This window comes from Schistocerca serialis, chromosome 8, assembly GCF_023864345.2.
Source record: "Schistocerca serialis cubense isolate TAMUIC-IGC-003099 chromosome 8, iqSchSeri2.2, whole genome shotgun sequence".
Taxonomy (NCBI): domain Eukaryota; kingdom Metazoa; phylum Arthropoda; class Insecta; order Orthoptera; family Acrididae; genus Schistocerca; species Schistocerca serialis.
Genome location: NC_064645.1, coordinates 505,502,080 through 505,516,070, shown reverse-complemented (window position 1 = coordinate 505,516,070; position 13,991 = coordinate 505,502,080). Strand labels below are relative to the sequence as shown.

At 42.7% G+C, this 13,991-nt stretch overlaps 1 protein-coding gene across 1 annotated transcript in view; it reads right to left on the bottom strand.

The window, feature by feature from the left end:
- The window catches only part of LOC126416322 (tRNA (cytosine(34)-C(5))-methyltransferase), a 79,158-nt gene that overhangs the window by 18,926 nt on the left and 46,241 nt on the right, over positions 1 to 13,991 (bottom strand). The window contains exons 10-11 of the mRNA XM_050083986.1: positions 1,962 to 2,201; positions 1,728 to 1,863 (exon numbers count right to left, since the gene is read on the bottom strand). Coding sequence (XP_049939943.1) covers positions 1,728 to 1,863; positions 1,962 to 2,201 — 376 coding nt within the window. The remainder of the gene's footprint in view (positions 1 to 1,727; positions 1,864 to 1,961; positions 2,202 to 13,991) is intronic.

Here is a 13,991-nt window from a genome sequence, read left to right as displayed (position 1 = left end):
TACCTTCACCTTTCTTCCTCCGTTTTGGTGCAGTTTTCCTTTCCACTTTTCAAAATTGTGTATTATGTATCTGTAATATTACTTCAGCAGTGTCCTATTGTTGCAAACAAACTGCAGAGCTACTTCAATTATCAACAATTCACACATGTACGTGCCAAGACAATAACAGAGAACAGAGGGCACATGACTCATTATTTGAGCATTGATGTTGGTGTTAGACGTGAGTGCCATCCTGTGAAAGTTGCAAACGCTGTTTCACGCTGTTCTGGTGCTTGTATCAGAATACATATTATTGGCAATGGTGGTTACAGTGGAATTTCACCTATTACTCAAATTTTCATTTTTTGGCACTTGACCCGTTATTTACTTACATGCCACAACTTATCTAGACTTTTTTGTCTTCAGCAAAAATGAACACTACTGTTGAGTGCTTGTGCAATTTTGAGGTCAATTCAATTTCGACGGCAACAAATGATTTCACGCAAACTGCAGTTTAAAAGTGAGGGATGCACTACTCCCCTCCCCGTACTCACGTAGTTCTCAGCCAAGCTGTTATCACTGTTCCCCATCCAACACTTCAACAGTGCTGTGCAATACCTCCACCGGTACAAGTCATATGTAACAACAGCAACTAATACATAAATAAAAGATTGCAATCATGATTCAGTTCAATTTAGAAACTTTCGCTCATCCCATGATCTACTAACACCTGTGGCACTACCTCCACGATGAGTCTTCTCGCAACAACAATTAGTTTAATAAGATTTATTTCGTTTCTTAGACATTTCATTCTGGATTAATTTTCCTTCTTGTTTAATCTGAATGTTACCATCATGTTCTAAAGCTGATTAAAAGCTGGTATTCTAATACAAGAACACCAACAGAATTTCTCTTAGTAAATCATTACAATCTCTCATACTCAAATAAAATACTGATCTGGGTTCTGAATCGAGCAATGTTTTTTGAAGGATAATATTTCCACTTTTGAATGTTACCTTTACTTAAAATGCAGCAATAATGTTTGTACATGGTATTCATGTATGTATGAGAACTTTTATTGCAAAACCTGGTCAAATACAACAAGAGTTTGTAAGATGATAGACTTTAGTGTTATTTCCTCCAGTGTGTCACAAAATTGTCAAATTTGTAGCAAGCAATAGTGTTGTAGTGGATAGTTCATAGTTTCTCGCGTATCTCTCACACTAGCACCGCAGGAGTCATATGTCACGTGATTGTTCGATCAACAATGGTACTGCATCTTTAAATGCGAGTATCATTTGTAAACAATGTTTAAAAATGATACCCTCAGCAGCAATAATTTGTTCTGCAAATATAAGATGACCTTATACTTTTCAAATGACAAATTTGGGAAAAAAAGTAACCTTATAATCGGATAAATATGGCATTTAAATGTGATTCAAATATGATATTTTGAATTTAGATTTTATTTCCAAATTCTCTCTCTCTCTCTCTCTCTCTCTCTCTCTCTCTCTCTCTCTAACACCCCCCCCCCTCCCACACACACACACACACACACACACACACACACACACACACACACACAGACATATATCCAAACAATAATCATCATCTGCAATTTGATTATGCTCTGACAAACTGTTAAATGCCTTCTTACAATTTACTTAACACACACAAATACATGACTTTTAGTAGTTGATTTAAGCAAACATTTATTTCTTATTCAATCTGTTAAAACTTACTCTCACCTTAATGTTACTTTCATTATGTAAAACTATATCTCGTACTGCTGGCGATGTGAAGTATATGTTCTTTTTCTTTCCTTCTTTGCATCTTGTCAACAAACAAGTTGGCTGTAAATTTTTGTCAATGTCATAAAAGTCCCTGTAAAGAAACATTTTGTAGAAGTCTACAGTATCTGCTTCATTAGCATAAATAAAACATATAACAACTAAAAGGTATTTACTGACAACATTACAAACCTTATCTGTGGCCAAAGAGGTTCATTTTCATCAAAGAAAATGAATGGATCTTCTTTGTACCCATGCATTCTCCTCCTCTTCCTCTGTGGTTCTGGTGCAGAATCTTTCTTTTCTGTAGATGGTTCAGTACTACTTGCATCATTTGGTTTCAATGGTGCTTCCCAAGGCAAAAGACGCACCTTCTCCAAAACTGCCACAAAGAAACCTCCAGTATCTTGTTTGTGAGGAAGTATGCGTATGCTGCGAAGCCAAATAAATATGACTGTATCATCTTAATAAGGTTCTTTCCAAAGAAAGTATAAATTACTATTACATTAAAAAAATGTATCAACAATTTGGTGCCCTAAATGATTGTTTCAGCAACACAAAAATATTATAAATTCCATTTCAAATCTGCTGTGCTTGACACTACAAAACAATTATCACTGCATCAAACTGTCTATTGTAGGTAGCTGTGTTTGGAAATTATTATTATATTGAAAAAGTTTCAATTCTGCAGATTGTGTTTTATTGTCAATTTCACCTGAAGAAATAACTGAGCCAAAAAAGTACCAATATAAACATGTATCAGAGACAAGACATGCTGCAGTTGACTACATGATGTAATAAACAGGAATTTCTCACAGAAGATGTAACAGTTCCTACAATAAGGCTTCAACAGTCTTGAAAGAGTAAGAAATATTGTATTGGGAGCTGGAATTAATTCTCATTGTTGACAAAGTGCAGTAATTGCACTAGCGCAGCACGGTGGGCAGTAACACTGTACCTGTTTAACGCTACAAACATTAGGCTTTCACATCTGTGCATGACTTTGGGGCAGTGTGAACAGAGCATACCTATTTAGTGTCTTGAACATGTTAGGTTTTGTATTTATAAAACAGTATTTCAATAAGTGTTACTCTTCTGCTATCATCTCAAGAAAAGTGCTGTCGAAAATCATTGTCTGCTACTGGAAGCATATGGAGAACGCACTACGTCAGAAACAATGTACAGAGACTAGTTTAGTTAATTCAAAGACAACAATTTTGAGGCGAGTGGCCAAATGCATCCTGATCAGTGTGGTATACCATGACCTGCTGTAACTGGGTCAAACGGTGAATACTGTATGCTATGAAGTACGATTACTCAATCTGAATCAGGCTCTTAAAGACAAACACCTTCAATATGCTCACACACATGTCAAAGTTTTTTCTGCTACATGACAATACCTAACCATATGTTGTAAACTGAATGAAGGAAACCTTGATAGGACTTCAACTGGATGTCTTACCCCACGTGTCATATTATTACACATCACCCCTTAAAATTACCATTAGTTTCTGAGTCCACATAGCATGACTTTTCTGAACAACATGTCACATCTTTTAACAATCTCGAAAACCGGCTCCATGAGTGGACCACCTTAAAAGATCATGATTTTTTTTTCACACAGTCCAAGGTGGTAATAGGTTGTAGCTGCCAAATGACACTAATTTCAGTAAATTATCTTGTGCAATTCTATTAAAATAATGTGTGTTTTCTGTCCAATGATCTTCTTCTTCTTCATTGTTGCTTTGGCCCAAATGACCATAGGTCTACGCCTTCTCTAGATCTCTCCAACAATAATTTCTGTTCCTGGCTTTCATAGTCCATTCTCCTTTTCTCAGGCCCATTGTCTCTTTGCCCTTGTCGACACCATCTTCCGTCTTGTCTGTGGCCTTCCACAGCCCCTTCTGCACACCAGATCCTGCGAACGCTATTCATGGCTGATGTAGACGTACCTCTTCTATCCTAATTAGATGTCGTGTCTACATGAATCTTCTTTTCTTCACCTTAGGTTGGTCAGTTCCTGGTTTTTTAAATATCCTCCAGCCCTGTAACTGGGGGTACCTCTTGTGGTCAAATTCCTTTATATCTTGCTCTCTAAGACTAGCAGATTTTGTTCACCATTTTTTGTTAATGTATAAGTAGTATTCAAAACAAAAGGTATAAAATGTCATAACAACCAAAGCAGTTGAAATTAGCAAATGCCGCTCTGAGACAACTTAGAGAAACATCAGGGGCACAATTGTAGTGTCTGGTGTGGTTGAGCGCATGTACATGCATCACCACTTCCCCTTAAAAAATTCAGAGCTGTGCCCTCAGTAGGCAAGGTTTTTCTTTTATAATGTCTGAAGTGTGATACTCACTCAGTTCCTCAAGCAGTGAAAAAAACATTAACAGTGACGTGTATTGTGAGCCAGTCCATAGCCTACAAAAGTCCACCACAAGCAAACGGCCTCAGCTGCTCATGGAGTGAGTGATTCTGCTCCACGATAATGCACGTCTTCATGTCTCCAAGGTTAGAAAAAGTGTACCAGCAAGTTCAAGCTGGAGCAGCTTGAGCATCCAGTCTGCAGCCCGGACATGTCGCCCTGTGACTTCCATGTGTTTGCTCTGTCTCATTAATTTACTTGGTATAAAATGCTTAACTGCCACTAAGAATACTTTTTTGAATTTAACAATACTAGAGAAGGAAAGTTGCTACTCACCATATAGCAGAGATCCTGAGTCACGATATGCACAACAAAGATATTCACACAATTAAACAAGTCCCTTCCATACAGCCTAGCCGCCCGTGGTTGTCGCATCTGCAGTGACGAGTAGTCCCTCTCAAAATATACCGAGGGTCTCACTGAAGCCTTCACTGACCGTAATTATCCTCCCATCCTTGTACAAAAACAAATCTCCCGTGCCTTATCTTTCCAGTCTCCCACCACCTCCCAAAGTCCCCCAGTCCGGCCACAGAGGAGCATTCCCCTCTTAACTCCGTACCATCTGGGACTGGAGCAACTGAATCACGTTCTCTGCCAGGGTTTCAATTACCTCTCGTCGTGCCCTGAAATGAGAAATGCTCTGCCCACTATCCTTCCCACCCCTCCTACCGTGGTATTCCGCCATCCACCGAACCCACACAATATACTCGTCCATCCTTACCAATCCCTTACCTCATGGCTCAGACCCCTGTAATAGAGCTAGATGCAAGACCTGTCCTATACATCCTCCTACCACACCTACTCCAGTCCGGTCACTAACATCACCTATCCCATCAAACACAGGGCTACCTGCGAAACCAGTCATGTGATTTACAAGCTAAGCTGCAACCACTGTGCTGCATTCTATGTAGGCATGACAACCAACAAGCTGTCTGTCCACATGAACGGCCAACAACAAACTGTGGCCAAAAAACAAGTGGCCCACTTTTTTCTGTTGCTGAACACGCTGCCAAACATGACATCCCTCATCTCTATGACTGCTTCACAGCCTGTGCCAAATGGATCCTTCCCACCAACACCAGCTTTTCTGAACTGTGCAGGTGGGAACTTTGCCTGCAATACATCCTACATTCCTGTAACCCTCCTGGCCTCAACTTTCGTTAGTCACTGTCCTCACCCATCCAGCCCCCTCCCTGTTCCCATTCCAGCACTACACAGCCATCATTTCACCGCCACACCCAGTCTTTTAATTCCTTTTATTTCTCTCCTTTCCGCTACTTGCCCCCTCCCCCCTCCACACCTTCTCTACTGCCCTCCATCTAAACAGCAACACTTCACTGTCCGCCACTCCCATCATACTATCCCTCTCTCCCCCCTCCCCAGCCTCCTCCTTACTCCCACCCAGTCACCACTCCCATCATGCACTGGTGCTGTTGCTCGCATTGTAGTTTCAGCTCTCTGAAACTGTGGACGTGTGTGCAAGTTGTGTGTGTGTGTGTGTGTGTGTGTGTGTATATATATACTGCTGATAAAGGCCTTAAAGAACGAAAGCTTTAATTGTGTGAATCTTTTTGTTGTGCCTTATTGCGACTCAGCATCTGTGAGTGAGTAGTAACTTTCCTTCTCTGGTATTGTTACATTCCATCCTGGATTTTCCATTGTTTGATTTTTTAATTTGAGCTACATCTGGTTGACAGTTACACGAAGTGTTCACATGAAGAGGTGCTAAATGTTGTAACAACCAAACCAGTTGAAATTTGTGTATGTCACTTTAGCATAACATAGTGAGATATGATGCAAAGGACATGTCGTCACCTCCCAAAAAAATGCGAAGCTGTGCCCTCAGTAAGCAAGATGATGCTCACCATCTTTTTCGACATGCGAGGTACGATACTCATTGAATTCCTCAAGCACACAAAAACCATTAACAGTGACATGGACTGTGAAACACTCCACTGCCTATTTAAGTCCATCAAGAGCAAACGGACTGGGCTGTTTACATAGGCAGTAATTCTGCTACATGATAACGCACATCCACACGTCTCCAACATCAAAGTAACAGTACTGGCCAGGTTCAAATAGGGACTCAGTTACCTGTCTGAGTGTAAAAGCTGATCAACAGTTGATTTGTTCCTTGTGAAATTACACTGATAGTCCCCTATAATTCAATCTGCAACTGGTATCACCCTCTTCAGTAGACATGCTTACATTATAGTGCAACATCACATACCAGATGAACATTCTGTTTTAGTATAGCACAGACTATGGCTATTTTCCAGGTGTCATGCAATCTCTCATATTCCCAAACATTTTTTAATAATTTTGTAATTATTTTAACCAGTACCAGTCATCCATTCTTTATTAGCTCTCTGGCAATTTGATCTTCTCTGAAAGCTTTATTTTATGTTTTTGATTATTTCGTCTATTTCTTCTTCATTGGGGGTCTCTACTTCACTGTCTGTGGTGTCACACAGAAAAGACTGAATAAGGCCACCACAGTTTAGAAATTCTTTAGTACTCTGCCCACTGTCATTGTACTTCAGTGTCAATCAAGAGGATCTTCCCCTGTGTGGCTTTAACAAATGTTTCCTTTTTCTTATATTTCTATATTACTTTCGTTACTAATCTTTACTTTTCTCTACGGCTAGCTCCTTGTAATCTTTCCAATTCTCCTAACTTAGTATAGTTGCACGTAGCCATGTATGGAAGTGAAACATGGACGATAACTAGTTTGGACAAGAAGAGAATAGAAGCTTTCGAAATGTGGTGCTACAGAAGAATGCTGAAGATAAGGTGGGTAGATCATGTAACTAATGAGGAGGTATTGAATAGGATTGGGGAGAAGAGAAGTTTGTGGCACAACTTGACTAGAAGAAGGAATCGGTTGGTAGGATATGTTTTGAGGCATCAAGGAATCACAAATTTAGCATTGGAGGGCAGCGCGGAGGGTAAAAATCGTAGAGGGAGACCAAGAGATGAATACACTAAGCAGATTCAGAAGGATGTAGGTTGCAGTAAGTACTGGGAGATGAAGAAGCTTGCACAGGATAGAGTAGCATGGAGAGCTGCATCAAACCAGTCTCAGGACTGAAGACCACAACAACAACAATATGGTCACCTGCCTTTTGACTCCTGATAACATTTTCTAACCACCACTTCCTAGCCAAGCTTATCCCTTCTTTTTTTTCTGGCACACTTGATTGAACCACACCTTATCCAGCCTCTTGTGTGCCCAGAACTTACGATTCTACCTTGTTTACGGTTTCCTTAATTTGAGACCAGCTGTGGTTGATATCAGCGTCTCTCATTTTTTCGTCACATTTATGCAGATTTTCTGCTAGCATTTAATCTCTTTATATCGTAACTAGCTGAGATACATTGTGTTACCCAGGTATTTATCTATTAATCCATCTCCTCCTCCCTTCTCTGTCTCTCCCCATCGATTTCTTCCCTCTCCCTTTGTCCATGTCCTCCTGCCCCTTCTTTCTATACACCTCCTCCTCCTACCTCATTCTACTTGACCTGTCTCTCTCTATCCATCTCTCCTCCTTCCTCTCTCCATCCATCACCCTTGCCCCAGTTCACATCATCTTCACTGCTCCCTCACTCTATCCATCACCCCTGTCCATCACCTCCACCCCTCTCCCTCTCTATCCACCCCCTCCCCCCCACTGCCACCATCTATCACCTCCACTCCTCCCTCTCTCTATCCATTTCCTCCACCCTCCCATTCTCTGTCCTCCTCTTCCTGTCCCTCTTCCTGCTCATCTCCTCTACCCCTCTCTGTCCATCTCCTGCCCATCTCTCTCACTGACCACCACCACCACCACCACCACCACCACCACCACCACCACCTCTTCCTTTCCTCTGTTCATTTCACTCTCCACCGCTGTCTGTTCATTTCCATCTCCCTCATCTCTCTGCCTGTCTCTGTCTATCTGCCCCTCTTCCCTCTCTTGTCCCATTACCCCCCCCCCCCCACTATCTCAGTCTATCTTCTCCTCCTCCTGCTCCTATTTGTGCCTATGTCTTCTTTCCCCATCACTGCCTGTCCATCTGCTTGTCCTACCTTCTCTCTCTCCATATTCTGTCACTCACACCAATAGGAAGATGGTGGTTCTTACCCCTACAGTATTTCTTTCCAGACTGTAAATAATGTGTGTACCGATTTGATTGAAATCATTCCAGGAGTTTAGGCTGAGCTTTTTACCTGTGGCTTTGTTTGTATACATACATATCATATACGACACACATATTTAACAAACTTCATGTGTACTTTCACAAATATTTCACCTGTCTGTCTAGCAAATTATGCCCTGGAATTTCATTTTCAGGTATCTTAATGTTTAGCATGTCATATCTCCTGAACTGTGAGCTGTACATTCTTATAATTTTGCAGGTACATCCAGTGGTGTAAAATTTGTTGTGAATACAGTGAGGTTTTTTCTCGCATCTCAGTATAGGACGTAACGTCTCATGAACTGTGTGTAATACAATGACATATTTTTGTAGGTACATTCAGCAGCAAATGTGGATACTGCCGGCAAAAAGGACTGCAAATAGATTTAATAACACTGAAGTAATAAATTTAGCAGCTTGCGTGATGCAGTTGTTATTCACACATTGAGTGTCTACGATGACGTATCTCCTGAACTGTCACACAGTGATGTTATCTTTTTGGTACATTCAGAAGTATGTGTGAATACTGTCTGCATCATCTGTCATGATTACAGTTAGTAGTAAAGAAGTAATAAATTACATCATGCATCATGTGCACAGTTTTACACAAGAACAGCAAAAATGTAGTAAATGACAAACTTTTTCCGTTCATCATTTTGGGGGGTTGGTCAGCTAGAAAACGTTTTTTAAAGTTTTGAAATTATGTGTGGAGTTTGTTGCAAGTTTCTAAGTGCCCTCATTCTCAAATACTGGATAACTAAAGTACAGGTATTCTTGCATCGTGGGCTACTCTGCTTTCTCATCCCCACCTCCACCTCTTTGAAAGGTGGGTGGTTCCTACACCCCCCCCCTCCCCCCACCCACCCCCCAGTAATTCTTTACAGACAGTAAACAATATGTATACCACATTTGGTTGAAATCAGTCCAGTGGTTGAAGAAGAGCTGCAGAACATACATACGTACATTTTTATTAGTTCTATGGATATGTAGTCTGATGTGACTACGAAGGCTTTCCTGGCGTAATAATTGATAATATTCTTCTCGGGAATGCAGCCGTAGCATAATGTCTTCAGGACACAATATTTCCGCGGTCCAACTGGCCGCCATCTTCAGAAGAGAGCGCTGGTGCACAATCTCGCCGGAACTGACTTCCCAGTGCAAGCGGCAGCCCCTATATAGGCCGCAGAAGACCCACAACGCGTGCGCGAGAAGGTGCCGTAGCTGCCCTCTAGCGCAGTAAACATGTCGTGCCGCCAGTGGTGGAAAGAGGCGAAATCGAATTATCGCTGTCAAAAATAAAAGAAATTTAAAAAATTTTTATTCCGACAATTGAAACACAGACCGTTGTTTTTTAATGTCAGATAACACCGGGTCCCAAGTCTTACTTAAAAGATAACCCTTGTCTCTATTAATAAGATTGTCAGATAAACGAATCTCTATGGATTCTTTTAAAACACAGTCCCAATAGCGAGATGCAGGGGCAACCATTTGTGTCGCATCATATAGCATTCTGTGTCTCTCGGTGAGACAGTGCTCCGCCACTGCGGATTTCTCAGGTTGAAGCAGCCGTGTGTGCCGCTGATGCTCAACACATCGGTCCTGAATGGTCCGGATTGTCTGACCAATATAAGCCTTCCCACAGTGGCAGGGGATCTTGTACACACCGGGCTTCCTCAAACCCAAGTCATCCTTAACAGAGCCGAGAAGCGCTCTAATCTTGGCTGGCGGACGAAAAATACTTTTGATATGATATCTTTTTAGAATTCTTCCTATCTTCGAGGAAATGCTCCCAGCAAAAAGCAGAAAAGCCACCGATTTGCAGGTATCTTCTGGTGGTTCAGGCGATGGTCCAAACTGGAAAGCACGACGGATCTGTTTATCTGTATAGCCATTCTGCTTGAACACAACCTTAAGGTCGTCCAATTCTTGTGTCAAGTTTTCTCCATCTGAAATGGCATAAGCTCTTCTCGCCAACGTCCGCAGGACCCCCGTACGCTGGAACGATGGATGACAGCTAGAAGCATGCAGGTAACGGTCCGTGTGCGTAGGCTTTCGATAAACACTGTGTCCCAGTGTCCCATCATCCTTTCTGTACACCAGAACATCCAGAAACGGAAGCTTTCCATCACTTTCCACCTCCATGGTAAACTTGATGCTAGGATGCAGGGAGTTAAAATGATCTAGGAGGCGGTCAAGAGCTTCTCTCCCATCAGGCCAACCATAAACGTGTAGTCAACATACCTCCAGAAACAGGTTGGTTTTAAGGACGCCGTCTTCAGCGCCATGTCCTCGAAATCTTCCATAAAAAGGTTGGCGACTATTGGGGATAATGGGCTCCCCATAGCCACTCGGTCAGTCTGTTCAAAATATTTGTCATTGAATAAAAAGTACTTCGACGTCAGCACGTGGCGACAAAACCTGGTTGTTTCCTCATCCAGTTTCTCACCAATTAATTGCAAGGATTCTTCCAGAGGAACCCGGGTAAAAAGCGACACGACATCAAAGCTCACAAGCAAATCGCAGGAACTAACAGACAAGGACTTCAATCTATGAATAAACACCATAGCATTGGGAATGTGATGTTCGCATTTACCGACGTGAGGGCCAAGAACAGATGCTAAATACTTGGCTAGATTGTAGGTAGGAGCACCCAAGTTACTCACGATCGGACGAAGCGGGACCCCTTTCTTATGAATCTTGGGTAGGCCGTATAGTCTCGGTGGCACGGCAGCACCAGGACGAAGTTTTTTGAGAACGTCGTCCTTTGTCCCCTGGTAGAACTATCAGATCCTCGTCTTCTCTAATGGACCGGACGGCTGCCCTTTCGAGAGAGGAGATGTTACTCCGTGGAGGCGGCGCCTGCCGCAATGTATGTGAGACGTCTTCCCTATCTCTTCAGCTTGGTCCTCCGAAAAGTTGGACACTGCTTGTTCGACTGCACAGATGAATTCGGTGATAGGCACATTCCTCGGTGTAGGGGCAAAATTCAGGCCTTTCTCCAACACTGACAGAGTAGCGTCATCCAGTTCTTTACTCGTGAGGTTAATCACTGTCCATCGACGGGTGTCGTCATCAGATATCATAGGTTGAGAACAAAGCCATTGAAACTTCGAAGACTGTTTCCTGACGGCGCTCCTATGTGCCCAAGACGAACTATCCACCCATTCCCAGGATGCATCCGACAGCAGCGACGATAACTCCAAGTGCAAGAAAAGTAAATCCTTGGATATGAGATCCAGCTGTCTTCGAGTGAAGCGAATGCGCTCCTTGACTAAGGCGAAACTGGCATGCTTCTTGATGTTGTTGGCCGTTTTCGTATCAATAAAATGCACAAATCTAGCAAACTTAGGTATTACTCTTCCATCGCGGCATCTCAGCAAAAAGGCGAGGGCACTCAGCACCTTGCCCTTCTTCTAACAAAGTTTATCAAACTTCTTCACAAGTTACGCCATCTCCTCCCCGTAGAGGCTTCTGATGTGACTACAAAGGCTTTCCCGGCGTAATAATTGATAATATTCATCTCGGGTATGCAGCCAGATCATAACGTCTTCATGACACAATATTTCCGTGGTCCAACTGGCCGCCATCTTCAGGTGAGAGCGCTGGTGCACAATCTCGCCGGAACTGACTTCCCAGCGCAAGCGGCAGCTCCTATATAGGCCGCAGAAGACCCACAACGCGTGCGTGAGAAGGTGCCGTTTAGCGCAGTAAACATGCCGCGCCGCCAGTGGTGGAAAGAGGCTAAATCGAGATATCGCTGTCAAAAATAAAAGAAATTTAAAAAATTTTTATTCCGACGATTGAAAAACAGACCGTTGTTTTTTAATGTCAGATAACACCGAGTCCCAAGTCTTACTTAAAAGATAACCCTTGTCTCTATTAATAAGATTGTCAGATAAACGAATCTCTATGGGTTCTATTAAAACACAGTCCCAATAGCGAGATGCAGGGGCAACCATTTGTGTCGCATCATATAGCATATAGCATTAGTGTTGTAGCACCCTGGGACACTCTGGGATGCTCTCTGGGTTATTCTGGCTACTACCTCATGTTCTCTGCGTTCTCTGTGATGTTATCTCTTACGATATCTATCTTGTGAATGGTGCGGGAGTTCTGACTCCTGGGGAGGTGGGTGGGTTTTCTTTCATGGCTGTCTTTAGTTTATTTAAATTTTTATATTTACTATTGTTTTTAATTTTTTTTAATTAAGATTCTTTCGTTTTATCTTGTGAGGTTTTTTTAATTAGTACAGCAAACATTTTTATTTAAACGGAAGACGCTTTCACTGCTGAAGAAGAGTTCTTTACCTGACGACGTTCTCAAAAAACTTCGTCCTGGTGCTGCCGTGCCACCGAGACTATACGGCCTACCCAAGATTCATAAGAAAGGGGTCCCGCTTCGTCCGATCGTGAGTAACTTGGGTGCTCCTACCCACAATCTAGCCAAGTATTTAGCATCTGTTCTTGGCCCTCACGTCGGTAAATGCGAACATCACATTCCCAATTCTATGGTGTTTATTCAGAGATTGAAGTCCTTGTCTGTTAGTTCCTGTGATTTGCTTGTGAGCTTTGATGTCGTGTCGCTTTTTACCCGGGTTCCTCTGGAAGAATCCTTGCAATTAATTGGTGAGAAACTGGATGAGGAAACAACCAGGTCTTGTCGCCACGTGCTGACGTCGACGTACTTTTTATTCAATGACAAATATTTTGAACAGACTGACGGAGTGGCTATGGGGAGCCCATTGTCCCCAATAGTCGCCAACCTTTTTATGGAAGATTTCGAGGACATGGCGCTGAAGACGGCGTCCTTAAAACCAACCTGTTTCTGGAGGTATGTTGACTACACGTTTATGGTGTGGCCTCATGGGAGAGAAGCTCTTGACCGCCTCCTAGATCATTTTAACTCCCTGCATCCTAGCATCAAGTTTACCATGGAGGTGGAAAGTGATGGAAAGCTTCCGTTTCTGGATGTTCTGGTGTACAGAAAGGATGATGGGACACTGGGACACAGTGTTTATCGAAAGCCTACGCACACGGACCGTTACCTGCATGCTTCTAGCTGTCATCCATCGTTCCAGCGTACGGGGGTCCTGCGGACGTTGGCGAGAAGAGCTTATGCCATTTCAGATGGAGAAAACTTGACACAAGAATTGGACCACCTTAAGGTTGTGTTCAAGCAGAATGGCTATACAGATAAACAGATCCGTCGTGCTTTCCAGTTTGGACCATCGCCTGAACCACCAGAAGATACCCGCAAATCGGTGGCTTTTCTGCTTTTTGCTGGGAGCATTTCCTCGAAGATAGGAAGAATTCTAAAAAGATATCATATCAAAAGTATTTTTCATCTGCCAGCCAAGATTAGAGCGTTTCTCGGCTCTGTTAAGGATGACTTGGGGTTGAGGAAGCCCGGTGTGTACAAGATCCCCTGCCACTGCGGGAAGGCTTATATTGGCCAGACAATCCGGACCATTCAGGACCGATGTGTTGAGCATCAGCGGCACACATGGCTGCTTCAACCTGAGAAATCCGCAGTGGCGGAGCACTGTCTCACCGAGGGACACAGAATGCTATATGATGCGACACAAATGGTTGCCCCTGCATCTCGCTATTGGGACTGT